This window comes from Garra rufa, chromosome 8 (assembly GCF_049309525.1).
Source record: "Garra rufa chromosome 8, GarRuf1.0, whole genome shotgun sequence".
In the NCBI taxonomy this organism is placed as follows: Eukaryota; Metazoa; Chordata; class Actinopteri; order Cypriniformes; family Cyprinidae; genus Garra; species Garra rufa.
Genome location: NC_133368.1, coordinates 23399124 through 23426167, shown reverse-complemented (window position 1 = coordinate 23426167; position 27044 = coordinate 23399124). Strand labels below are relative to the sequence as shown.

General features: G+C 39.5%; 1 protein-coding gene across 1 annotated transcript; it reads left to right on the top strand.

Moving 5' to 3' along the window:
- The first annotated feature begins 10151 nt into the window (after positions 1-10151).
- lypd6b (LY6/PLAUR domain containing 6B) lies at positions 10152-21750 on the top strand. Its single transcript, XM_073846320.1, has 5 exons — positions 10152-10273; positions 12515-12640; positions 19544-19642; positions 19787-19914; positions 20510-21750. The coding sequence occupies exons 2-5, from the start codon at positions 12538-12540 to the stop codon at positions 20678-20680; spliced, it is 501 nt and encodes a 166-aa protein (XP_073702421.1). The 5' UTR covers positions 10152-10273; positions 12515-12537; the 3' UTR covers positions 20681-21750.
- The last annotated feature ends 5294 nt before the right edge of the window (positions 21751-27044 follow it).

Sequence of the window (27044 nt, the reverse complement as noted above, 5' to 3'; positions counted from 1 at the left end):
GTTTTAGGCTAGAAATCGCTGATACAACCTTTAAATCAATTTTGACCAAATGTGTAGTTACTGCGCTTTGCCTTTGGAGGGCAGTAACTGTAGATTTAGTTGGCTAAAATCTAATGGGTTTAATTACATTGTAATGCATTTATTAAGCATTTCTCTAAAATTACCAAACTTGTATAGGTTTGATATTAAGGTTTTATCATGATAGACACAGATATAACTGCTGTGACACGCCACATTATATTAAAACTGAATGAAACCACTTCTCATAAAAAAACAAGAACATGGTCTTTTCAATGAAATACTCATCAAAACGGTCAATTCAACATAACTTTGAGTGTATTTCTCCATTCATTAGATGCAAAAGAGTACTCGTGTGCTGTGTGAGAGGCGCTGCTTTGGTGTGTGCTCTCAGAGAACCAGACCGAATTGAGTTCTCTTTTGTGCTGTCAAATTTACCCATATGTCTGCTCATTGACATTTTTGAATGTTTTATGAGATGTGCAGCAAACATTTTTATTTTGTTTTAATCCGCTGACTAAAATGTCAATAGATTTTCACAGTTTTTGTCATTCAAACTAGTTTTTTGTTTCATTATCGTCTAGTGTTTGTCCGTGGAAAAATGTTGTTGACGAAAATGATGACAGAAATTATCCGTCAATGAAATTTACACTGATAACTATGCAGCAGATTCGTTCTGAATGAATCTCTTCCCTTCCTAACATTTTCATCTCATTTTTATTTGTTGATGAAAATGTCAGTATCAGATTTTTATCATAGTTTTTGTCATTCAAAATGATTTTTTGTTTATAATATAATAATAATAATAATAATAATAATAATGTTTTATTTTTATAGCACCTTTCAAGAACCCAAGGTCACTTTTACAAAATAATACACAGTCAAAAAAACACAAAAAATGTTTCACAAGATGATACAAGCAATTGGCAAACAAGATACATCAGAAAAGTAGAGGGGACATTCAGACAAACAAGTGTTGACAACAAGGAACTACAGATAATGAACAACAAAAGGTCATGTAATCATATGATGAACATCAATTATGTCAAGAAAATGTGTCACACAGACAAAATATGGAAAAATGAGAAGCAGAGAGGGAAAAGAGTTATTTAGATATAGTGAATAGATGAGTTTTAAGTTGAGACTTAAAGATCTGGAAAGAGGAGGCAGCCCGAATATTATGGGGCAGCTTAATTCATAGCTTAGGGCCTATAATACAGAAAGCCCTACCACCAACCATGTTTTCGCGTGTGAAAAATTGTTGTTGACACAAAATTAACACTGATAACCACGCAGCAGATTCGTTCTGAATGAATCTCTTCCCAAATTGTCCCTCCCTAACATTTTTATTTGTTGATGAAAATGTCAATAGATTGATAGAGATAATTCACCCAAAACCCAAAAATGACTTACTTACCCTCATGTCATTCCAAACCTATGAGACCTTTGTTCATCTTCAGAAAACAAATTAAGATATTTTTGATGAAATTCAAGAGCTTTCTGACCCTTCATAGACAGCAACACAACTACCACATTCAAGGCCCAGAAAGGTAGTAAGGACATCATTAAAATAGTCCATATGATATCAGTCAGAGGTTCAACCTCAATTTTATGAAGCTACCACAATACTTTTTGTGCGCAAAGAACACACAAAAAAACAACTTTATTCAACAAGTTCTCAGATTCCATCAAAAATATCTTAATTTGTGTTCCAAAGATGAACGAAAGCCTTACAGGTTTGGAACAACATGACGATGAGTAATTCATGACAGAATTTTCATTTTTGGGTCAACTATCCCTGTAAGAACGTCTTGGCTTTAGTGTGAGGCAAATGATTTGCAGAACATCACAGCACTAAAGTCATGCTGGATTTTTCTAGATCTCGTTAAGTTAGATATCAGTTCAGAGCCATATGCTTCACCTGCCGTTAGTGATACCTGAGCCCGCGTTTCTCCCAGGGCCCCATCCAGCCCTCGCTGTGGCCTCAGAGGCAAATGGACAAACTCATCTCCATTTCCCAGCCCAGTAAAGCACACAAAGGAAGCCCTTGTTGCGGGGCTCTGATCTCTCTGAACCTGCAGGCCAGAGAACAGGAAGGTTTCTGAGAGTCTGCAGGAGAACGGGGGAGCGAAAGAGCGTATGCACTGTAATCAGTTGGCCAATTAAACAGACCCTGGTCTCTCACCCCCATGTAATGAGAGAGGCTGACACTCAAGGGTTCCTTTCTCAACATATGAACCTTGGGAAGGAAAACGTCTGCTTCTGTATGCTCAGATAAGCTATACACACTTGTTATGCACTGGTTAGCATGAGATTGCATTAAATTCTTCTTAAAGTGAAGATTATGCTAATTATGGAAGCAGATGGCAGTTCTGAAATCTTGAACACAATAGTAACTGTGACTGAAGACCAATTTGCCTTTGGGACTGAAGACCAATTTGCTTCTCTTTTGAGAGAGTATTCCTTTAGAAAGACCCTAATTTTAACTTGGATGGACTAATGAAGGGCTAGGTCAGCTAGAATAGGTTAAGACTCCAAATGGACATTCTCAGAATTTCTTAAAGACTTTCTAAGCTGCTTTTAGGTGTCACGTACCAAAAAGTAATCAATACATGGGAAAGGGCCCACAAAGAAATTTAACGCGAAATATGAGACACGTGTAATTTTACCAGGGTGGCCGTTGAGCCCTTAAAATTGCTTTGGAAGGAGACGTTCAGCTTTTCTTTCTAAAACCCTTTTCCCGGTTCAGTGCAGGTGCCAAATGCTGCGGCTCGCTCCTCTGATCATTTACAGCATCTTACCGACTCCAAACTTTTGAGGAGTAGATTATGTCAGATATCAGAAGCTGTGAATTTGTTTATTTAAAAAAAAATGACTTGAAAAGACATCCTTTCATTATAAAGGAATTTGCCTTTGTTTAAATATAAGCCAGATGTTAAATATTAAATTGACATTTTTTATAATCATTAGAGGTTTATAGATTTGTTAAGTTATTAATTATTTTTTAAGTAAACTGAACTGCAGGTCACAGCTAGTTGTCACACAAGGAAGTTTTCACAAAAGCAATATCCTGAATGGATGATCAAGGACAAGAGTATTTTTCATAAATAGCAGTTTTTGGGAGAAGTTGCCACGTTTTAAATGTTGTAAATGTATACATAATTGATTGAAATGTATATAATCATTTGAAGTCAAAAGTTTACATACACCTTGCTGAATCTCAAAAATGTTCATTATTTTAACAAAATAAGAGGGATCATACAAAATGCGTTATTTTTTCTAGTACTGACCTGAATAAGATATTTCACATTAGAGATGTTAACATATAGTCCACAAGAGAAAATAATGGTTGAATTTATAAAAATTACCCTGTTCAAAGGTGATTCCTAATACTGTATTGTTACCTGAATGATCCCCAGCTGTTTTTTTTTTCGTGTTTGTTTAGTGATAGCTGTTCATGAGTCCCTTGTTTGCCCAGAACAGTTAAACTGCTGCTGTCCTTCAGAAATATCCTACATGTCCCACAAATTATTTGGTTTTTGAGCATTTTTATGTATTTGAACCCTTTCCAACCATGACTGTATGAGGGACTCATATGTGACTATTACAGAAGGTTCAACACTCAGAAGGAAAAAATATGCATTAAGAGCCAGGGGTGTAAACTTTTGAATGTGTACTTTTTTTTTTTATCTTGTCTATATATCATATTTTCTTCATTTAGTACTGCCCTTCAGAAGCTACAGAAGATACCCGTGTTTCCCAGAAGACAAAATAAGTTACATTTACCCTGAACTTCAAATTCAAAAAGTTTACACCCCCAGTTCTTAATGCATCATTTTTTCTTCTGAAGCATCAGTGAGTGTTTGAACCTTCTGTAATAGTTGCATCAGTTGTCCTCATTGTGAAAAGAAGGATCTCAAAATCACACAGTCATTGTTAGAAAGGGTTCAAATACACAAATGCTGAAAAACCAAAGAACCTGAAGGATTTTTCTGAAGGACAGCGGGCAGTTTAACTGTTCAGGACAAGAAAGGTACTCATAAACAACTATCACTGAAAAAAAAAAAACAGCTGTGGATCATTCAGGTAACAACACAGTATTAAGAATCAAGTGTATGTAAACTTTTGAACAGGGTCATTTTTATAAATTCAACTACTATTTTCTCTTATGGACTATATGTAAACATCTTATAAGTGAAATATCTTATTAAAAAAATAACACATTTTGTATGATCCCTCTTATTTAGGTAAAATAAGTAACATTTTGCAGATTCTCCAAGGTGTATGTAAACTTTTGACTTCAACTGTATAATTGACTGATTACAGATTTTTCAATTGTTTAGATTTAGGTGGAAAGCCTATAATTGCTTGTTTAATGGCAAACTAGTGACTGGTCTGTATCTTTTTTTTTTCCAGGACAGCAGTGGTGAAAATGCTCAGTGGCTTTTTGTAATCAGGACACCAAGCATAAATTGACTTAAACCTAAAATATTCACTAAATGTGCAACAACTAGAGCGTCTTCCCTGCTGTTCTCAGTTCAGATGAAATGCAATGACACAAGTGAAAATTATCCACTGCAAGCTCCGTTTTTATCCTAACTTACCGTGACCTTCATCTTCACATAGACATAAATACACACCTCAGGGATTTTCCACACAAATCTTACTTAGGCACGACTAGACCTGATCGGGTAACAGAAAGGCATTATACTGAATTTATTACTGTACGTCACCTCCGTTATCCACATGACATAGCCTGAAGGACATAATGGAATCTTTACATGGCAGTTTTATATAACAGTGAACAATTGCCCGTCTGATGTTTTTGTGTGGATGGAAAAGATTATGCAAGTCAGTAATAGATTTACAGTTTTAAGCTTTTTGTAGTCTACATCCCTCCCTGGAACAAATATAGACCGGAATAACTAAATCAACACGATCTGCTCATTTTCTTTGTTTTCTTCTCAGCAGTAATTATTTTAGAAGGCCCTTTCATTTTTTCTTTTCTTTTTATTTTTGTTGTTTTGTTTTATTTGAGTTCTAATGCAGTTAGTGAGCTAGATTTTACATTAAAATATTACTTAAATTCTCTGAAGCATATATAGTTTTTCATTAAAAATGTCTGTAAGTCCACCAGAGTACTAATAGCCTCTTTTTTTGAGTTGTGGTGTATTGTCCTGAGGGCCTTTGTGTTTTACAACCTACATGTCTGTGTGCTGACTTGGTCAGCATTGATAAATGAGTGGGAAAGGCACCAATCACAAATGAGCAATAAAAGGAGTCACACAAAGCCCCCTTGAGTTTATATCCTTGACCTGGTGTGTTTATGACAGTCTGTCTTCCTGTGAAGGTGGGCTCACAACATACCCAACCAGTCATTGACAAATGTAAGACAAAGGAGATATAAATGTGGTGAGATAGTGTAGGACAATTCCTAGATGCTTCAGTTCAGACTCAGAGAGGAAATGAAGATGTTTGTCAAGTAAGCAGTCTGGATGGACTTTATTTGTGTGGTTACTCCACTGTTCTTTCCTTTTTTTATCAGCTTTTATCAGTGTCTTAATGAGAAAAGTGGTTTTGAAGAGAAAGAGGAAGTGTTTTACCCATTTGAGGATCCCAACAGGAAATCTCAGGTAACAGAAATTGAATGTTTGTATTGTTCTTTCAGTGTTGCTATGCTTTGGTGATTCATGAGCTTGGTAAATATACACTTGAGTGTGTCGTACTTGAAATTCTGCCAGTGTTACTGTGTACTGAGCAACATGGAGGTCTTATAAATATGACTTTGAAGTCAGTTTCTACCCATATTCTGACAGAAATTTGATTCCTTGAATCTTTCATTTGATGGAAGTGTCCTGGAACCATGGTGCTTATTTTTCTAATTCATGCTAAGCTCTTAGTTCTGACATATTTCAAGAGACGTGACATGTGGGTTTAAGTGTTTTTCACTTGAATGGTCAGGATCTGGGTCGTACCTATGCAGGTGCCTCCAAAGTGAACTGTGGGAATGTTTTTTTTGTTTTTTTTTTTACATCCATGTTCAGACAAATTGTTTTAAATGGCTAGACTTAGGATCACATTTACGAGAACGTTGTTGAGGAGCATTAAATCATGCCATTCACAGGACAAAAAGCTACTAAATGATTTCTGGTGCATCATTTAAGATTAGATTTCAAGTGACATCTATTGCCTTTTTAGGTCTCTTTTTTTTCTTCCCCAGTTTCTTTACATCCCTCTTTTTTTTAACTGTAACCTCAAAGAAGCTAAAATAGAGCACTGTATAATATAATGAAATGGATCCACTGGCCCTCAGGCCATCAGAAAAGCCCTCCGGCTCTTGAGAAGGGCGGGACTATCAACACCTATAGAAGAGCACATCATGTGTCCTGTTTTTCTCTGTCAAAAAGAGAGAAATCTGCTGGTTTCAAAACAAAGTAGTAAATCTGTCAACATCTTCTTCCAGTAAAAGAGCTGACAGAGCAATATAGTGTTCCTGGACATACACTACCAGTCAAAAGTATTTGAACAGTAAGATTTTTAATGTTTTTTTAAAGAAGTCTCTTCTGCTCACCAAGGATATTTTTATTTGATCCAAAGTACAGCAAAAACTGTAAAATTTTGAAATACTTTTACTATTTAAACTAACTGTTTTCTATTAGAAAATATGTTTTAAAAAATGTATTTGATTGCTGTGAGCTAAATGTTTAGCATCATTACTTAGTCTTTAGTGTGACAATATTTTTTTTTAATAAATGGTTGAAATTAATACTTTTATTTAGCAAGGATTCTTTAAATTGATCAAAAGTGATGGTGAAGACATTTATAATGTTTCAAAAGATTTCTATTTCAGATAAATGCTGTTCTTCTGAACTTTCTATTCATCAAAAAAAAAAAAAACAGAAAATTCTACTCCGCTGTTTTCAACATAATAAAAACTTTTGATTGGTAGTGTATACTGTAGCCTACAGCTTGTTTTGGTATGAACCATGCAATCCTGCAAATTATATTTTTGAAAAGATTTTACAATGTCAGTTTAAGAAAGGTCATATTAAAAATGTATATCTCCATTCAAAGCAATTTTTTAAACTTGTAAATATTACAGATTTTATTTATTTTCTGGCTCCTGAAAAACAGTGAATTAACTTGTTCTAAGACTAACTAAACGAAAACCCTGAAGTCACGACAATTTGTCCTTGATTTGTTCCTTTCAAATCCTGTTGAGCCTCTTTGTTTTGAAACAGTCAGTCGGTTTCCCTGGAGGCGAGACAGTGGGTGATTTGCATTTTGCACTAAAATGTGTTTAAAGAACCATTTTTTATTTTTATAGAAATAGTGCCATGACATAAAGCTTAAAGTGTTAAACCTTCACTGAAAGACTTAAATGTGAAATACCAAACTGTTTATGGCCAAAAGGCAGTGTTGAAATATTCAGGAATGTATTTGAGAATATCACCACTCTTTTATTTGGATATTCAAAGGCTAATCCACCATTAATTTAAGGGATTTTAAAAGCTCTGGTGGTTAGTCTGGGAACATTCCTGTAATTCTAGCCCTGTCAGCACATCAGGCTTGTATAAAGCTCAAAGGATGCACTAAAACTCATCTTGGTGTGATATTTACACAAGACGTGAAGATTTCACAGCTGTATATTTACTGTGACAGCCGTGAGGGACAGCTAGAACTCAAGATATCATATGAGCAATGCTGTATCATGTTTCATTGATATTCCACATGCAGCTTTTTATGGGGACTGTCAGAAGGCCATAATATATTTCACTAAGTACTTAAAATTATTTTTATCCAGCATATTGCATGAGAGAGTCAGCAGTGACACAAAAGCCTCCTGTATTTCCTGTTACTGTGGTTTAGATGTGATTTGTCAGCATTCTTTTCCTCACTTTACTCGCTGCTGATCTCACCTCTCAATGGCAGCTCTCCAGAGGAATAACACATACTGTACTGCTAAGTATTGCTGCTGCACGCAGTTATAGGTCAAACTGTAGATTTACTTGTGATGCAAACATTAAACAGTATATAATTCAATCAATCTTATTAAATTACATTTACATTGGATATAACTTAATTTGTAATTCATCCAAAGTACATCACGGTAGGTAAATTCCCATTGAGGAACTAAAGCCTAAACGACCTGCATAATAAAAAAAGGACAGAAATAATTTTTCCATGTGTTAGCAGTCCTGGCTCAAATTCAACAGGTTATTTTCCTCACCATCCAAATGCATGACAGAAGGTTTAAACATGGTGATAAACAGATGTCAAAAGCTTAAAGGAACACTCCACTTTTTTTGGAAATTAGGCTCATTCTCCAACTCCCCCCGAGATAATAAGTTGAGTTTTACCGTTTTGAAATCCATTCAGCTGTTCTCCTGTTCTGGCGATATCAGTTTTAGCATAGCTTAGCATAGATCATTGAATCCTATTAGAATCCTAAACTTGACTCTTCTGTAGTTATATTGTGTACTAAGACTGGCAGAAAATGTAAAGATGCAATTTTCTAGGCCGATAAGATTAGGAACTACACTCCCATTCCGGCGTAATAGTCAAGGAAGTTTGCTGCCGTAATATGGCCGAAGCAGGCGCAGTAATATCATGCAGCACATGTGCAAATGCTAACCTAGCTGGGAACTAATTTCAGGCGCTGCGTCCATATTAGCAATATGTGGGTGTTACTTATTTTACCAAAATAAGAGAGATCATACAAAATGTTTAATATTTAGTACTGACCTGAATAAGATATTTCACATCAAAGATGTTTATATATAGTCCACAAAAGAAAATGATAGTTGAATTTATAAAAATGACCCTGTTCAAAAGTTTATATACAATTGATTTTTAATACTGTGTTGTTACCTGAATTAATTTCTTTGTTGTTGTTTTGTAATAGTTGTTCATGAGTCCTTTGTTTGTCTGGAACAGTTAAACTACTCACTGTTCTTCAGAAAAATCCTTGAGGTCCCTCAAGTTCTTTGGCTCTTCAGCATTTTCATGTAAAACCATGCATTAAGAGCCGGGGGTGAAAACTTTTTTGAATTTGAAGATCAGGGTAAATTTAACTTATTTTGTCTTCTGAGAAACATGCAAGTATCTTTTGTAGCTTCAGGTACTAAATGAAGGGCAGTACTAAATGAAAAAAATCTGATATTTAGGCAAAATAAGAAAAATGTACACATCTTCATTCTGTTCAAAAGTTTACACCCCTGGCTCTTAATGCATGGTTTTTCCTTGTTAAGCATCAGTGAGCATTTGAACCTTCTGTAATAGTTGCATATGAGTCCCACAGTTGTCCTCTGTGTGAAAAGATGGATCTCAAATCACAGTCATTGTTGGAAAGGGTTCAAATATGTGAAAAGGCAACTGTTCACGACAAACAAGGGACTCATGAACAACTACACTCTTAAAAATAAAGGTTCTTTATTAGGATTGATGGTTCAATGAAGAACCTTCAACATCCATGGATCCTTTGTATCACTACATAAAAAACATTGCTGTGGATCATTCAGGTAACAACACTGTATTAAGAATCAAGTATATGTAAACAATTATTTTCTCATGTGGACTATGTAAACGTCTTTTATGTGAAATATCTTATTCAGGTCAGTACTAAATAAAAAATAACATAAATTTTGTATGATCCCTCTTATTTTGGTAAAATAATTAACATTTTGCAGATTCTGCAAGGTGTATGTAAACTTTTGACTTCAACTGTATTATAAAGTAATAAAGCAATTGACTGTGCAACCCCCCTCAAAGACCATCAAGCACCTCATATCTTTAGTGGGTTTTAGTATTGATTTCTAGAGCTTTAGCAAAAATCAATGCACGATTCAATTATGTAGTGCATTGAGGAAAGTACAGTTAATCTAGAAGAGTGTCGTGTTGTGGGTGTTCCAGAGGTTATGGGGATGGGGTGTGTGCTAAGTGTGTTTGTGCGAATGCTAATTACATGGGCTAGACTGGCTTGACACCACACTGTCGACTTCACACAATGGCCAGAAGCTCCACCCCCACAATGCACCTGCCGTCCAATCAGAATTGGGGGTTGTCAGCAGCTTGGGGTCGGTGGTTTCTTTTTTTCTGTTGTTGTGAGAGAGAGCTGAAATGGGAAAATGACTTCTAAGCTTTCTCTTTCCTTTTCCTTTGAAAGTCTCAGGCAAGACAGGAGCCTCTGCACATTTCCTCAGGGAGACTGTATGCCTGGCATGTTAAATCTATAAGCTTTCCATACAAACAAAAGGTAAGTCTTTGTTTTATTGTATAGTTTAAATTTCAAATTCATGTATGTTTTGTCTAATTGTTATTTTTACGTTATATCATTTGATATTTGACAAGTAGGCTATCTTAATAGTACATCCTGCCTTTTTTTTTTAAGCAAATTTAGTTTTAAAAAGTTATTAAGGCATCAGTTTCTGTAAATTCTAAATATTAATTAGCTGGTAGATTCTCACAAATGAAGAAGTTACTTTTAAAAGTCTTGGTTATTCAGGTGGCTTCACAGATCACTTAAGAAATCCAACAGGCCTCTGAAGTTCTCAAACCAGTCAGACAGCACTAGCCTCTAGAGCTCATTTACATCACATTTACTTTAAAAGAATGCATTTAAATATCAAACTAGACTACGGTTTTGATCTAAAATCTCACCATGTTTCAGAATGCAACCTTTGTTTATGTCAGAATGAGTGCATGTTTGTGTGGTTTTGTATTCAGCATAAATATGCCAATATAAAGATGCATGCAAATGGCCATTTTATGCTCTTCACTCTTAATGAACTGCTTTTAAGTCCCTACGTGTGCCCTGGCTGGTTTGTGACCTAAGAGCACTTACGTTAGGAGCTGAAGGGCTTTAGACTGCAGGCCCCTGTGTGCATTTTAACCTCTGGGTCAGTGGAGCTGATTGCTGTTGTGCTGTCAGTCATTATATATGTGTGATCTCTCTTTACCCTGCTAGAGACCCTTCGGAGTAGATTGTCACTGCCACAAGATTAATGACACTCATCTGTTTGCTTTTAAACCATATGCTGTCTAGAGATGAAGTAGAGCCTGTGGATTTCTGAGTACTGTTGCTTAGTGCTTGATTTAAGTACTTCAGAAGAGTGATATTTAAACTTATTTATTTTCCAGATTGTGAATCTTTTTAACTCTCACGTTTATTCAGACAGGAAATAAGTTACACACTAGACTAACGTCCATCAAACACCGTGAGATTGTCAATGCTCTGTAACTGAACACTGATGGAAACAAGCACTAGAGCATGTTAATGTCCTCAGAGAATGTGTTCGGCCTTAATCATTAACCTTTGAGGTCACCGTGCCTTACTGCTTCTTTAAATGCCATGGGCAGGTGCAAGACATTTCTAATATGGGGGCGGATTCAGGAAGTCGTGGATGGAGGCTTTAGTCCCTTGTTGTCAGTTCCTTGTCATCAGTTATAAGGCCTTATGCTGGATTTTGGTTTCCTGTATAAAAAAAATTGTAGGTACTTTCAACTGAAGTACCAGAGGGCTTTATGCAAATGGACATATTAGTGAATCCAGCACATTCATAATTTGAATAATGCATGAGATGAATGCTGTTTGGATGATTAGAATTCATAGGTTGTACTTCTTCAGAGCATGAGCCTTTGCTGTAATTAAAAGGACTAATGTGTTCATCCATCCATCACCTATAATTCTGTGCTGTTATCCAGGCTTTTGTGCCTTGTCATTATTCTGTTAAAAGAGATTATGATTGATATGAATGAATAGGTAGGTTGTATTATTGCTGTAGGCATCAATGTTAGAATTTTCGGTAGCACTTTACAATAAGGTTCATTGGTTAACTACATTAGTTAAGGGGTTAGTTCACCCAAAAATTAAAGTTCTGTCAATAATTACTCACCCTCATGTTGTTCCAAACCCGTAGCCTCTCGGATTTCATCAGAAAAATCGAAATTTGTGTTCCGAAGATGAACGAAGGTCTTACAGGTTTGGAACAACAGGAGGGTGAATAATTTAAAACAGAATTTTCATTTTCATTTGGGTGAACTAACCCTTTAACATGAACTAGGAATGAACAATACTTCTACAGCATTTATTATTCTTAGCTAATTTCAGAATTTACTAATGCATTATTAAAATCACAAGTTGCGTTTGTTTAACGCACTGAACTATGCACTGAACATTAACAAAGATTAATAAATAGTGTAATAAATGTATTGTTTATTGTTTGTTCATGTTAATAGATTAACTAATGTTAACCAATGACACCTTGTTATAATGTTACTGTGTTGTGTGTGTGTGTGTGTGTGTGTGTGTGTGTGCGTGTGTGCGTGTGTATGTGTGCGTGTGCGCGTGCGCGCGTGCGCGCGTGTGCGTGTGCGTGTGTGCGTGCCCAGTCCATGCCAATAATTATAATATTGAAGTGGATGAGAAAAATATATTGGGACAAGTGGAAGTCAGATTATTGGAGACTTTAACTTTATCTTCAACTGTTTATTTTAGGAGTCACTATCAGTGTTTTAAACATGGCAGCAGATCTGGCCTTAGTCACTGTTTTCGTCCAGCTTCTTGTTGATTTGGTGACAAGTGACAGCATTGACTTCTACAATGTCATGCCTGCTGTAGAAGGTGAGGTTGTTTATTCCAGTTAATTTTGTTGTATGTACACTTATAAACAAACATTTGGGGTCAATGAATACTTTTATTCATAAAGAATGCATTAAATTGGTCAAAAGTGCATGTAAAAACATTTATAATATAACAAAAAAATATTTCAAATAAATGTTGTTCTTTTGAACTGATGATAATGATGAAAATCAGTGTGTTTGATATCTAAAGGATCATGCGACACTTATGACTGAAGTAATGGCTTCGGAAAAAACAGTTCCCCTTCAGTCGTTTCACTACGACGTTACATATGGGAACTCGCTTGAGAGTCCAATCATCTCTGAGCCTTATTCAAAAGGCCAATGAAAATTGGCGAGTGGCATTTGCATGCCAAGCCACTCCCCCATACATATGGGTATATAAGATGGCGGCATGCAGCCAGTCATTCAGATTTTTGCTTCAGAGCCTTCATGCTCGAGCCGCTACAAAAAAAAAGACGTTCCTGTGAGTTTGCTCTCCTGCTGGCGTGCTGCCGATCGAAAAGAGCAAGTACCTAAAAGAGTGTTTTGGCAGCCACCAGCGGGATCCTGCGGGCGGCCATTTTCACGGCCATTTAAGCCTCCTGCACTCCAGCGAGCAAGCCCCATTGAGTGCACAATGTGCTGCGGTTTCCTCCCTGGGCAGACCGGGACTGAAAGAGCAATTTCTCACGTCTCACGACTTTGCCCAGCAGTTCTCGGCAGTCCAGAAGCAGACGGAGGCCATCAAACACATCTTGCCCTGCTGCGAAGCTACCATCCCGATGGCCCAGCCTCCACCTCCCCGCGGCCCCCAAGAAATCAGCTCTTACACCTGCTGAGGCCCACGATGCCAGGCTGGCAGCCCGGCGCAGTGCTGGCCGCAGGAGAGCGGCGCCGCCCGCGTCTCAGGGATCGGCCAAGAACACACGCAAAAGATCTGCGAAACGTCCCTGACGCGGGCAAACCGGAGGTGATGGAGATTGCTCTTCGGGGGACAATTACATCAGCGCCCCCGCTCCCGGTGGAGGGCTGGGAGCCACTGTGTATTCAAATACCGCCGCCGACCCACGGGTCAGCGGTACCCACAATTTCAAAAAAAGAGCAATCTTCCTCACCTCTGGGGTTCCGGCCCCGAGTTCCCCTTTCGAGCAGCACTTACACTTCTCGGAACCGGACTCGGAGCCTCATATCGCCAGCGGCTGCCCCACCATGGTCACTTCGGTCAACGTTCCCTTGATACCCCTGGCGACTTGGCTGGGAGCCTGGCTTCAGCTTCCCAGCCCCTCGCGGTGGTTGATACGGACGGTACATCTCGGCTATGCGATTCAGTTCGCCAGGTGTCCGCCCAGGTACAAAGGCGTCCTGTTCACTACTGTCCATTCGGACACGCATGCCGCTGTCCTGCATGTGGAGGTCGCAGTCCTACTGGCAAAGGATGCGATCGAGCCTGTCCCTCCAGCCGAGATGAAGTCAGGGTTCTACAGTCCCTACTTCATCGTGCCCAAAAAGAGCAGTGGGTTAAGACCCATCCTGGATCTCAGAGCCCTGAATCGGTCCCTTCTCAGGCTGCCGTTCAAGATGCTCACGACGAAGCGCATGTTAACATGCATTTGTTCCCAGGATTGGTTTGCAGCCATCGACCTGAAGGACGCATACTTTCACGTAGGGCTGGGCCGATAAACGATATCATATCGAATCGCGATAAAATTTATGTTAATAACGATGATAAGCTCTAGACATTTTTTGCTCGATATGGATTAATCTAAGAGCCAATCACACAGCGAAATATGCGACAACAGCCAATCAGCAAGCAGCGTGCGTGTGCACGTCAAAGTACAAAGTTAATTTCCTACCACACTTTGCAAAGCAAACTTAACACCAGGACGAAGCAGCGACAAAAGTAAATCTAACCTCGAGTTATTATCCAAAGATGTTGAAATTGTCGACAAAAAAGGTAGCACGAATTCCATTATATAAGTGGTTTGACTATCTGAAAAGTGACTCTCAGTTCAGCTGAGAGTTTGGCGCGATTGTTAAAACTGAAACCGAAAGCAAAACACGCACGCGCATTCAAAAGCAATTTTAATCCCCCTTGTTTAGAGAGTCACTCTCCAATGAACGCAAATTAGGCTACATGACATATCTAGGCAGGCTATAATAGGTTGTGTATGTCTATAGCTCTGTATCATGCTTGAAATATTCGGTCTCTATTTGCACTTTGAATATTTAGAGTGTAGCCTACTTTGATTATGGCTGAATTGTCTGCACTTAATACTATTAAGAAAGAACTGTGTCGTAATTTTTTGTTATTTATACTGTAGATTGTTTCAAAATGCAGTGGTTGCCTCTAATTTAAATCGCTCAACCTATAATAGAGAAAATAAACAATTGTGTTAATAATAAATAAATAATTGTGTTACAAATTATGTTTTTACAATAATTTTATGTTTACATTTTGTACATTTACTCTCATTTACCATACTCTGTCACAACTTTTATTTTTTAATTTATTTTAGTAAGTTGTTTTAATTTTTAAGGCCAAATCTGTAATCTGTTTTTGTTAATAAACTATACTTTAAAATGTAATTTAATGAACCCTTTAATTTTTGTGGCTTTAGTCATTGTGGGGATACTATTTTAAAGCTGGCAACATCAACAGCTGATATCGAAATATATATCGTTATCGTTCAATATGGGAAAAAATTTTCGAGATTACATTTTTGCCATATCGCCCAGCCCTACTTTCACATCTCGGTCCTTCCTCGTCAGAGACCCTTTCTACGGTTTGCCTTCGAAGGTCGAGCGTATCAGTACAAAGTGCTTCCATTTGGCCTGTCCCTCTCTCCCCGCGTCTTCACGAAAGTTGCGGAGGCAGCCCTGACCCCTCTTTGGCAGTCGGGCTTTCGCATCCTCAACTATCTCGACGACTGGCTTCTCATAGCTCACTCGCGAGACCTGTTATGCGAACAGAGGGACATGGTGCTTCAGCACCTCAGCCATCTGGGCCTTCAGGTCAACCGAGAGAAGAGCAAACTCTCCCCAGTGCCGAGGATCTCTTTTCTCGGTGTGGAGCTGGACTCGATCAATATGACAGCCCGCCTCACCAACGAGCGCGCGCAGTCAGTGCTGAAGTGTCTGGACTTATTCAGACACAAGACATCGGTCCCTCTCAAAACATTTCAGAGGCTCCTGGGGCATATGGCAGCTGCGGCCGCGGTTACGCTGCTGGGCTTGCTTCATATGAGACCGCTTCAGCGCTGGTTACACGATCGAGTCCCGAGACGGGCATGGCACTGTGGCACACTCCGGATTGGCGTTTCCCCGCAGTGTCGCCGCCTATTCAGCCCGTGGTCAGACCCTGCCTTCCTTCGGGCCGGGGTGCCTCTGGGGCAGGTGTCCAGGCATATCGTGGTTTACACGGATGCCTCCACCATGGGTTGGGGTGCTGTATGCAACGGGCAAGCAGCATCGGGCTCTTGGACAGGACCTCGACTGCAGTAGCACATCAATTGCCTCTAGTTGTTGGCTGTGCTTCTGGCCCTTCGTCGCTTCTGATCAACGTTGCGTCAGAAGCACGTGCTTGTTTGAACCGACAGCACAGCGACTGTGGCGTATATCAATCGCCAGGGCGGTCTCCGCTCTCCTCGCATGTCACAACTCGCCCGCCGTCTGCTCCTTTGGAGTCAAACGTGGCTGAAATCGCTACGTGCCATTCACATACCAGGGGAACTCAACCGTGCAGCGGATCAGCTCTCACGGCAGTCCATCCACCCTGGAGAATGGCAACTCCACCCCGAGACAGTCCAGCTGATTTGGAGTCATTTCGGCCAGGCTCAGATCTGTTCGCCTCCCCCGAGTCCTCCCACTGCCAGCTCTTTTACTCCCTGACCGAGGCTTCCCTCGGCAGAGACGCGCTGACACACAGCTGGCCTCCGGGGCTCAAGTACGCCTTTCCTTCAGTGAGCCTCCTTGCACAGACCCTGTGCAAGATCAGGGAGGATGAGGAGAAGGTCTTGCTGGTTCCGCCACACTGGCCCACCCGGACCTGGTTTCCAGAACTTATTTCCCTTGCGGCAGCCCCTCCCTGCAAGATCCCCTTGAGGAAGGACCTTCTTTCTCAGGGGATGGGCACAATTTGGCACCCACGCCACGACCTGTGGAACCTGCACGTCTGGCTCCTGTACGGGACGTGTCAGACCTGGCCGGCCTTCCCCAGGCCGTGAGAAATACCATCACTCAGTCCCGAGCTCCCTCTACGAGGCAGGCTTACGCACTGAGGTGGGGTCTGTTCGTTGACTGGTGTTCCTCTCGAGGAGAGGACCCACAGAGATGCACGATTGCAGTAGTGCTTTCCTTCCTGCAAGAGATGTTGGAGCACAGGCTGTCCCCTTCGACTCTCAAAGTGTACATTGCTGCCATTGCAGCGTATCATGATGCAATAGATGGAACATCCCTGGGTAAGCACCAACTCATTGTGAGGTTCCTGCGAGGTGCAAGGAGGATTAACCCTCCCAGACCGCACCTCGTACCATCTTGGGATCTCTCCGTCGCCCTCCGCGGCCTACGGGAGGCCCCATTTGAGCCACTTGTATCAGTTGAGCTGAAATTCCTGTCACTTAAGACAGTGCTCCTGACTGCACTGGCCTCCATCAAGAGGGTAGGGGACCTACAAGCCTTCTCTGTCAACGAAACATGCCTTGAGTTCGGGCCCGGAGATTCTCACGTCATCCTGAGACCCCGGCCCAGTTATGTGCCCAAGGTTCCCACCACGCCCTTCCGCGATCAGGTGGTGAACCTGCAAGCTCTGCCCCCGGAGGAGGCAGACCCAGCTTCTGCGCTGCTGTGCCCTGTTCGTGCTCTGCGCATATACGTAGACCATACTCGGCACTTCAGACGCACCGAGCAGCTCTTTGTCTGCTTTGGAGGTCAGCAGAAAGGGAATGCTGTCTCCAAACAGAGGTTGGCCCATTGGGGGGTGTCACTCCACTAGGAGTGTTGCCTCATCCTATGCGTTGGCTCATGGCGCCTCACTAGCAGATATCTGTAGAGCTGCGGGCTGGGCGACACCTTATACCTTCGCTAGGTTCTACAACCTCCGCGCAGAGGCCGTATCCTCCCGTGTCTTAACATAAAAACTTCAGGTGAGCGGGAGGATGGCTGGTGTCGGCTTGCTGCGCCATTCCCATGTGGATCCGTGCTCCATTTTTCCAGAATGTTCCCTCCGGCGAACCCTGGGTCCTCCATGCCCCGCAGTCAGGCCTAGATGCGGAGTAGTCCCTGACCGTGATCTTGCCTGGGTCTCCTTCACCCCGCAGGTTGTGGCTATATTTTTCAATATTTCCAGCGGAGAAGATCGCTGTTTCCCTCATGTATCCCTAAGAAGCTTTATGGATATATTGAATTATTCTCATTTCCACATGTGAAGATCTCATGTGCTCCGCCCCCCAACCCATGCTTCAGTACATCTGGCATCCCTGTGGGGCCCCCTCTACTGGCCCCCAGGGCATTGGGAAGGTTACGTTACAATTTCCATCTGCTGACACGTCCGCCTGTCAGCACATGGGGTTGTGCGTAACGCGGCGTCAGGGTCGTGGCCTGTTCCATAGGGTCTGTTCCCATATGTAACGTCGTAGTGAAACGACTGAAGGGGAACGTCTAGGTTACGAAGGTAACCCTCGTTCCCTGAAGGAGGGAACGGAGACGTTATATCCCCTGCCACGACCCTGGCGTCACGCTGACGCCAGCTCGATCCGGCTCCTCAGCAAAAACATGAATACCTGGCTGCATGCCGCCATCTTATATACCCATATGTACGGGGAGTGGCTTGGCATGCAAATGCCACTCGCCAATTTTCATTGGCCTTTTGAATAAGGCTCAGAGATGATTGAACTCTCAAGCGAGTTCCCATATGTAACGTCTCCGTTCCCTCCTTCAGGGAACGAGGGTTACCTTCGTAACCTAGACGTTGTGCTATCACAGGAATAAATTACATTTGAAAACATATATTAAATTAGAAAAGATATTTTAAATTTGGATAATATTTTACAATATTACTGTTTTTATTGTATTTATGAGCAAATAAATGCAGCTTTAAAAAAAAAGACCTCCTTTACCACTCATATTGTACATTAAAGGAATAGTTCAGCCAAAAATGAAAATTCTGTCATTAATTACTCACCCTCATGTCGTTGCAAACCTGTAAGACTTTTGTTCGACTTTGGAACAGAAAAAAGATATTTTTGATGAAATCCGAGAGCTCTCTTATCCTCAATAGACAGCAAGAGTCCTACCACGTTCAAGGTCCAGAAAGGTACCAAAAACATTGACAAAACAGTCTATGGTACATGAGCGGTTTAAAAAAAGTAACTAAAAAGACTTTATTCAAAAGTTCTTCTCCTCTGCGTCACCCTAGCGCCATTTTGTGCTTTGATCTGCATGTAAATAACACGTGTCATGGTACTCTCCACAATGACGCTAGGTAATGTGGAGGAGGAGAATTGTTGAATGAAGTTATTTTAGTTTTTTGTAGCATTTTCGTAGCTTCATAAAATTGCAGTTGAACCATTAATGTCACATGAACTATTTTATTGATGTCCTTACTACCTTTCCGGGCCTTGAACATGTCAGTTGCGTTGCTGTCTATGCAGGGTCTTGGATTTCAATTAAATATCTTAATTTGTGTTTTAAAGACAAACAAAGGTCTTACAGCTTTGGAACAGCATGAGGGTGAGTAATTAATAACAGAATTTTCATTTTTGGGTGAACTATCCCGTTAACCAATGATCTGTTAAGCAAAAATGTAATCATGTTTGTTGAAATTATTAATGAATGTTATAATCAAGTTTTACCATAACTTTCATTGACTTTAAAGCAATACTAAAATGCAGTGTTCATGTCTGTACAGCTACTCCGTATCCCAATAGTTTCAAGTGCTTTACATGCGAACAGGCATCAGACAACTACAGCTGTAACCGCTGGGCAGAAGATGTGTGGTGTCCTCAGAGTGAGTTTACTAAACACAAACCCACCGCTCTTAGATCTTCATAGTTGTCTCGAGATTTAAACAGAATTGTTCGATTGAGCTGTTCAGGCACTTTGTACAGCAATATTCTTTTAAATTCCTAACAGCCTGTTTCTTTATTTATAGATACCCAATATTGTATGACAATACACCACTTTAACCATCATGGAAAGACAAAATTTGTTACCAAAAGATGTGCAAAGCATGAAGAATGCCAGTTAGCTGGCTGTAGACATCACAAAAACACACACCATGTGAGTATCCACATACACACTATACTTTAAGGGTTAGTTCACCCAAAAATGAAAATTCTGTCATTAATTACTCACCCTCATGTCGTTCCAAACCCGTAAGACCTTTGTTCATCTTCGGAACAAAATTAAGATATTTTTGATGACATTCGAAAGCTTTCTGACCCTGCCATAGACATCAACACAACTGACATGTTCAAGACCCAGAAAGGAACTAAGGACATTGTTAAAATAGTCCATGTGACATCAGTGGTTCAACCGTAATGTTATGAAGCTACGAGGATACTTTTTGTGTGAAAAGAAAACAAAAATAACGACTTTATTCAACAATTTCTTCTCTTCCCTTGACTATGTCCTTATTACCTTTCTGGGCTTTGAACGTAGTTGTGTTGCTGTCTATGTAGGGTCAGAAAGCTCTCGGCTTTCATTAAAAATATCTTAACTTGTGTTCAGAAGATGAATGAATGTCTTTTGGGTTTGGACTGACATGAGGGTGAGTAATTAATGATAGAATTGTCATTTTCAGTGGACAAACAATTTAATACATAGCAACATCCTACCGATTTATTCACTTACAAAATGTGATTCTGTCTTGTAGGAGTGCACATCTTGCTGTGAAGGGATGGTTTGTAACGTAGAGCTGCCGACCAATCACAGTAATGCAGTGTTTGCCCAAAGACAATCCCACAGCTCAGCAGCACCCACTTCCAGGATCTGGGATTCTGTGATCCTGTTGGTCCCATTTCTCACGGGACTGTTACCATTGTGATCCTCAATCATGAAAACCTGTTCGGTGATGAACAGCACTACAAATCATTGAGACAAAGGAGACATCATCCACACTGGAATATTAATACAGTCAGATGGATGTTTCCATTAATCTCATGCAGGAGCAGCTAGCATTCACATTCATCTCAGTGGCAGGATGTTGCGAGATTCACTAGGTGAATGTGATTTGCCATCTTTGCTGATGGGCTCACAGATGTTTTCATGACTGATCAGTGACTAATCAGCCTGGAGCCACAGGAAAAATTACATCATGGCTTGGCTGATTGGTTAATGCACCACGAAGAAGAAGATCACTCACTAGTGACTGTCTGGAGCTGTAATATAAGCCAATTTCACACTTGTAGGCTCCCTTCAAACACAGCTGGACACTGATGAATAATCTACAATAATATAATGAAATGTCTGTGACTTGGACATAATGACTTGATGCGTTTACAACTAAATGGTGTAGTTATGGCCTCTATCAGCAGAGGCTAACTAACTCGACTATGCAAATCAGCAAAACCTTATCTCTTTGGTGGATTCAGATGGAGACGGCCAGTCAGCCTCTGGTGGAGGAACTGCGTGCACAGGAAGTTGCTGTGTCAGAAAGGTCTGTCAATGGAGTACTAGTACCACTTGTGATGACTGCTTACTAATGACGTGCTAAATAGGACAGAGAAACAGACGGGATTGCAAAACAGCATTTAGCAGCTAAAGCTGTGGAATTAACGTATGCTACCTCACTGGATTTGTATAGAGCAAATTGAGGCTCACACACTGAGCATTAGAAGTCTCTATGTGGGAAAGTCCTGTGGCTCTGCTCCCAGATTCTGTCACACAGGGTGAGCACAGCAATGAGAGGATGCGGGATGTGTTCTAGTTTTCTAAATGGAAGCTTGATTGCTGCATGCCAGTGCTTTAAGAATATGGACCTGCATCACATAAAAGCACTAATTAATTAACAAATTAAGTATATTTTGAATTATTCTGCTTTGACTATTTCAAATGCCATGTTTTGTTGTCACAAAAACCAGTGTAGAAATAAAAATGTGACCATATTTAACTAATCCTAATGTGTCTAATATGTTCAGTTATTATGCCACTATTTATCTTACAGCTGACTCTATCTATTTTAATTGATCTTATTGTGAATTATTCATCTGCTCGTGTTTAAAAACAAATTTTTACCTCATATTTTTTAATCAAAATGTCATAAACCGCACCACCATCCTACAATCAATTTATTCTCAGTAAAATGTGTTTAAAAGTCTGAAAAATCTGTGTGTAACTTTAAGGAATGTCACTACCAAACACCTTTGTTTCTGCAATTAAGCACACTTTTTTGAGAGTTATTCCATAACATTTAGTTTTTATATGTGTACAAATGTTCCAAACTGTGATATCTAACCATGTGCTAATTAGCATCTTTGAGCTAGGTTCAAAAGTATCTAAATTTCAGGATTTTTTGGGTGTTATCCCATAAAATTGTCACTACCAAAACAATCATGGTCGAGTGACAAAAAGGAACAAATAATCCTCATATTTGGGGGGAATAAACACAATTTTAGTACAGTTATGGTATTTTTTGTATTTTAGTAGTGTTTTGGTATGAGTTAAAATTCTGTAATGTAATGTGGTCATATATATATATATATATATATTTTTTTTTTTTTACAATGTAGATGTAAGCAAAATCTTAATAGGTAAATATAACCATTCTTATTTTAAAAAAAATCCTAGTGCTAGAACGGTTTCATAGATCTTAATGTACAAACCTCACAGCACGGCTGTGTTCCTTCCCATGAAGGTTGAAGCGAGTTATGATAAATAGTCTTGTTTACCTTCATTGGGTTGATTGAGTGTGTAAATGGTTTCTCATCTCTTTAATCCATAACATACCGCTGTGCTTTTTGTACATGAGCAGCAGGGCTGCGTTTTTAAAATTCCTTCCACGCTGATCTGAGGACAGTTTCTGTCTTTTCACATGAGACGGCCCAGGTTTAAATTTGGAGGAGGGAGCTGAACCTCAAACAGCACAAAAGAGCAACTTCCCCCAGAGCTCAGAGAACAATAAAAACATTCCCAAGAGGATCTCAGTGTGGGACACAAAGCCGTGGACCATTAATATCATAGCTGTCTGGAATAATGAGGGTTTTTTTCCCTTTAGTGAAACATGACATATGGTTCTTCCTCTAAAATTGTTGCAGAGGAAATGATATTTGTTTTCTACGTAGCTGCTTCAGTGACTTATGAAGTTAAAGTGTGTGTGTGTGTGTGTGTGTGTGTGTGTGTGTGTGTGTGTGTGTGTGTGTGTGTGTGTGTGTGTGTGTGTGTGTGTGTGTGTGTGTGTGTGTGTGTGTGTGTGTGTGTCTGCTCTGCTGACTGTCTCGCCGTGTGTGCTGTTTGCTCTGGCTGCTGGCTGTCTTTGTTCTGGTTTTATTAGGCGTGGAGTTGGAGTCTGTCACTTTCAGGCTTTGGAGAGTCGTTCATCTCCCATTGAGAAAAACAGTATCAGTGGTGCTGCTCTCATCTGCACCGCCTCTCTTTAGTATTCACAACCCAGTCTGTGCAGACGGGGAAGCAGAAAGCTCATGGCTCTTATCCATACAGATACATTACTGTGAGAACATTAGCCAACCAAAAGACATTGTAATTAAGTAAAGCTATGGAGAATGATCATCAGGTTTTACAAATACAATTGATTTTAATACATACACCTTGAAGAATCTGCAAAATGTTCATTATTTTACCAAAATAAGAGTACTGACCTGAATAAGATAGTTCACATAAAAGACATTTACATAGTCCACAAGAGAAAATAATAGATGAATTTATAAAAATGACCCTGTTCAAAAGTTTACATACACTTGATTCTTAATACTCTGTTGTCCACAGCTGTGTTTTTGTTTAGTGATAGTTGTTCATGAGTCCCTTGTTTGTCCTGAACAGTTAAACTGCCTGCTGCTCTTCAGAAAAACCCTTTAGGTCCCACAAATTCTTTGGTTTTGCAGCATTTTTGTGTATTTGAACCTATTCCAACAATGACTGTATGATTTTGAGAGCCATCTTTTCACACTGAGGACAACTGAGGGACTCATATGCAACTATTACAGAACGTTCAAACACTCACTGATGCTCCAGACGGAAGCACAATGCATTAAGAGCCTGGGGTGTAAACTTTTGAACAGAATGGAGATGTGTACATTTTTCTTATTTTGCCTAAATATCACATTTTATTTTCATTTAGTACTACCCTTCACCACAGAAGATACTTAGATGTTTCCCAGAAGATGTTTCCCACTTTATAACACATATTAATAAAAGGTGAAATTGGTAATGATATTTAACATATACAGTAAACATGATGTTTTTTAATTTCCCTGCAATAAAATGCCACTTTTCATTTTAAAGGAGTACAGGACTCATTGGAAAGTCCCCTCATACATTCTTATTAATTTAAAGGAAAATTGCCATGATTTAATTAATGATTTATTGGATTATCCAGTGCTGCGTTTAGTAATCCGAGTGACTGCAAACATTTACGTCATAAAAGTAGTACAAAAGCAACATTCATTTACTGAATGGCATTTGATACTCTTAAACAATGAGCAACCTTCATTCCTGCTCTTGTTTTCTATGGTGGCGCCATGTAAATTTGTGTTTCATTGAAGTCTGGTGATTGATGATGTCTCCACACACAGGCATCTTCAATAATTGTGTTTGTGTTGTTAAGGAAGTGACTTGTGATTGGCTGCACTGTGCACATGATTACATCTTCAGCAAAGCAATCAATAATACCTTATCTGAAGAATATTTCAACTTTGTATTTGTATATAATGTATCTGGCTTTTATTTTATCAGTGCAGGCATAAATCTGGGAGTATAGTTCTGATATTGCAAGAATCCGGTCATTACTGCTTGGCAGCTACGTTACGTCTTTACGTGTTAAGATAGAAATTGTTTTAAAAAAGACATGAAAATGCAATGGGAAAAGCCTTTCCCTATTACAAGGGTTCTTGACGAGCCAGAAATGTACTTTGAACACAAATACCCTCTTTGGACAACCTTTCTGGGGTAATCCCAACACAGCACTGGCCGCATTTGATCATTGGGTCGGGCCTGTCCTGTAATCCAAATGAGTCACCCGGCTGCATTGTCCGCTTGTGTATATGCTCTGCGACGGCCAGCGGAGCTTAACATTCCGCTGCAGGGCTGGAGATCACTGCACTAATTGGCAGTCGGCAGTGTTTCCAGAGGGATTTTGTTCTCCATGAGGATCTGACCTCTCTAAAACCTGGTTAAACCAGACCTCAAAGGCAGCCCAGTACCCTCAGTGCCACTTAGTCATCGGACAATAAAAATACCAGAGACCGAGAACTTCTTCTGATGGTTTGCAGAGCAGTGGCCCTCGTTGTTTATTATTCTGAGACATTCATTAGGGGCCTGTGACCTTTTAAATGAACACTGAGAGTAGAGTGAAATTCTTAAACATGCAATCAGAAGTCTAACATGTAAGAAAGAAGAGAAAACAGAATAAAAATGTAGTTACAAACAACTGCTTTTGACAAAGTAAGTCTAACCCACGCTATAAACTAAAACCTCAGAGAACAAATAACAGTTTGTATAAAAACCAGAGCCTGGTCTAAAAGTAAAGACTCTGACGTACAGCTGATGGGAGAGAACAGGTGTATCTCACTCTGTGATGTTTAAGCTCATGTGTAGAGCAGTTTCTGTGAAGTCTGAAGACTTGCTGAGATCTTACACCCCCTGTGTTGCCAACAAACCTTTCAACATGAGAAAGAAATAACTTGGGGCTGATGGAAAGTGCATACTTGGCCCCTGTTGACCCTCTCTCGCCAAACGTTTAAGGACTGGAAATTGAATTTGGCTACAGATTGTCACGGCATGGAATCTAAGCGAATTCAACAATGAATTATTGTTAGATCACAAACAAATCACCTTTTTTTTTTTGGAAGATGTAACTATTAACACTTCACCTAAAAATAAAAATTCTGTCATTAATTACTCACCCTCATATCGATCCAAACCTGTAAGTCCTTTGTTCATCCTCAGAACACAAATTAGGACATTTTTTATGAAATCTGAGAGCTTTTTGATCATGCACGTGTTATGGTAAGTATGGTAAGTATTTTTGTAGCTTCTTAACATTACGGTTGAACCACTGATGTCACATGGACTATTTTAACGTCATCCTTACAACATGTCTGTGCCTTGGCCATGGTAGGACTCTTGCTGTTTATGGAGGGTGATAGGCTCTTGGATTTGAGCAAAAATATCTTCATTTGTGTTTTGAATATGAACAAAGGTCTTATGGGTTTAGATCGACATGAGAGTGAATAATTAATGACAGAAGTTTAATTTTTGGATGAACTATCCCTTTAAGAACCTAAAATTCAGCTAAATGTTTCATTATCCTTTCCATATTAAAATATTAATTCAGCCAAAAATGTAATTTTGGTTTGTCGAAATTCTAAAAATGAAAAACGGTCAACCTGATCTCATGACTAAAACGTAGCTGTTGGATCTTTTTTCGCAAAATGCGAAATACGTAGCGCCATGTAGTACATTTCATTCAATGTGAAATGTCCACGGAGTGGCGCTAATAGAGCGTTTGTTTTTTTCCCCGGAACAGATGAATGTATGGTACATTTTATGTGACGTCGGTTTTGTAGGTGTCACTGCGATTCTAGAGATTAAAAAGTATATAAATTGTAAATGTTTTTAGAAAATAACCGATCGTTTCACTAATAAGACCCTTCTTATCATTTAGAGCCATTTGAAGCTGCATTTTAAAAGTTTAAACTCACGGGCACCATAGAAGTCCATTATATGGTGAGAAATCCTGAAATGTTTTCCTCAAAAAACACAATTTCTTTACGACTGAAGAAAGAAAGACATGAACATCTTGAATGACAAAGGGGTGAGTACATTATCTGTAAATTTTTGTTCTGAATGTGAACTACTCCTTTAAGTGATCATGGGCCAGTTGCATAAACATAGTCTCTATGTCTCAGACTGTGTCTGAAGAACTAGTTTGACCAATTAGCAGTTACCCAAGAGGTAATCAGTCAGTCTTTTTTATTCAAAATGAGTCAATCTTCCTTTTTCTTCCAGTCTTGAAAAAAAAAACTTAGATGACTAACATTTTAAGACTTGTCTAAGCAGTTTATGTAACCGGCTCCACATATCTTCATAAAACTTGGATTAAACAACTCAATTCATGTGGACTACTATTTCTATGCCTTTTGGGTAACCTTTGAAGCTTGAAAATGTTAAAGACATAGTCAGAAAATTTAAGAATATTAAAAATGTCTTTAACTGTAATTACAGTGTAATGTATG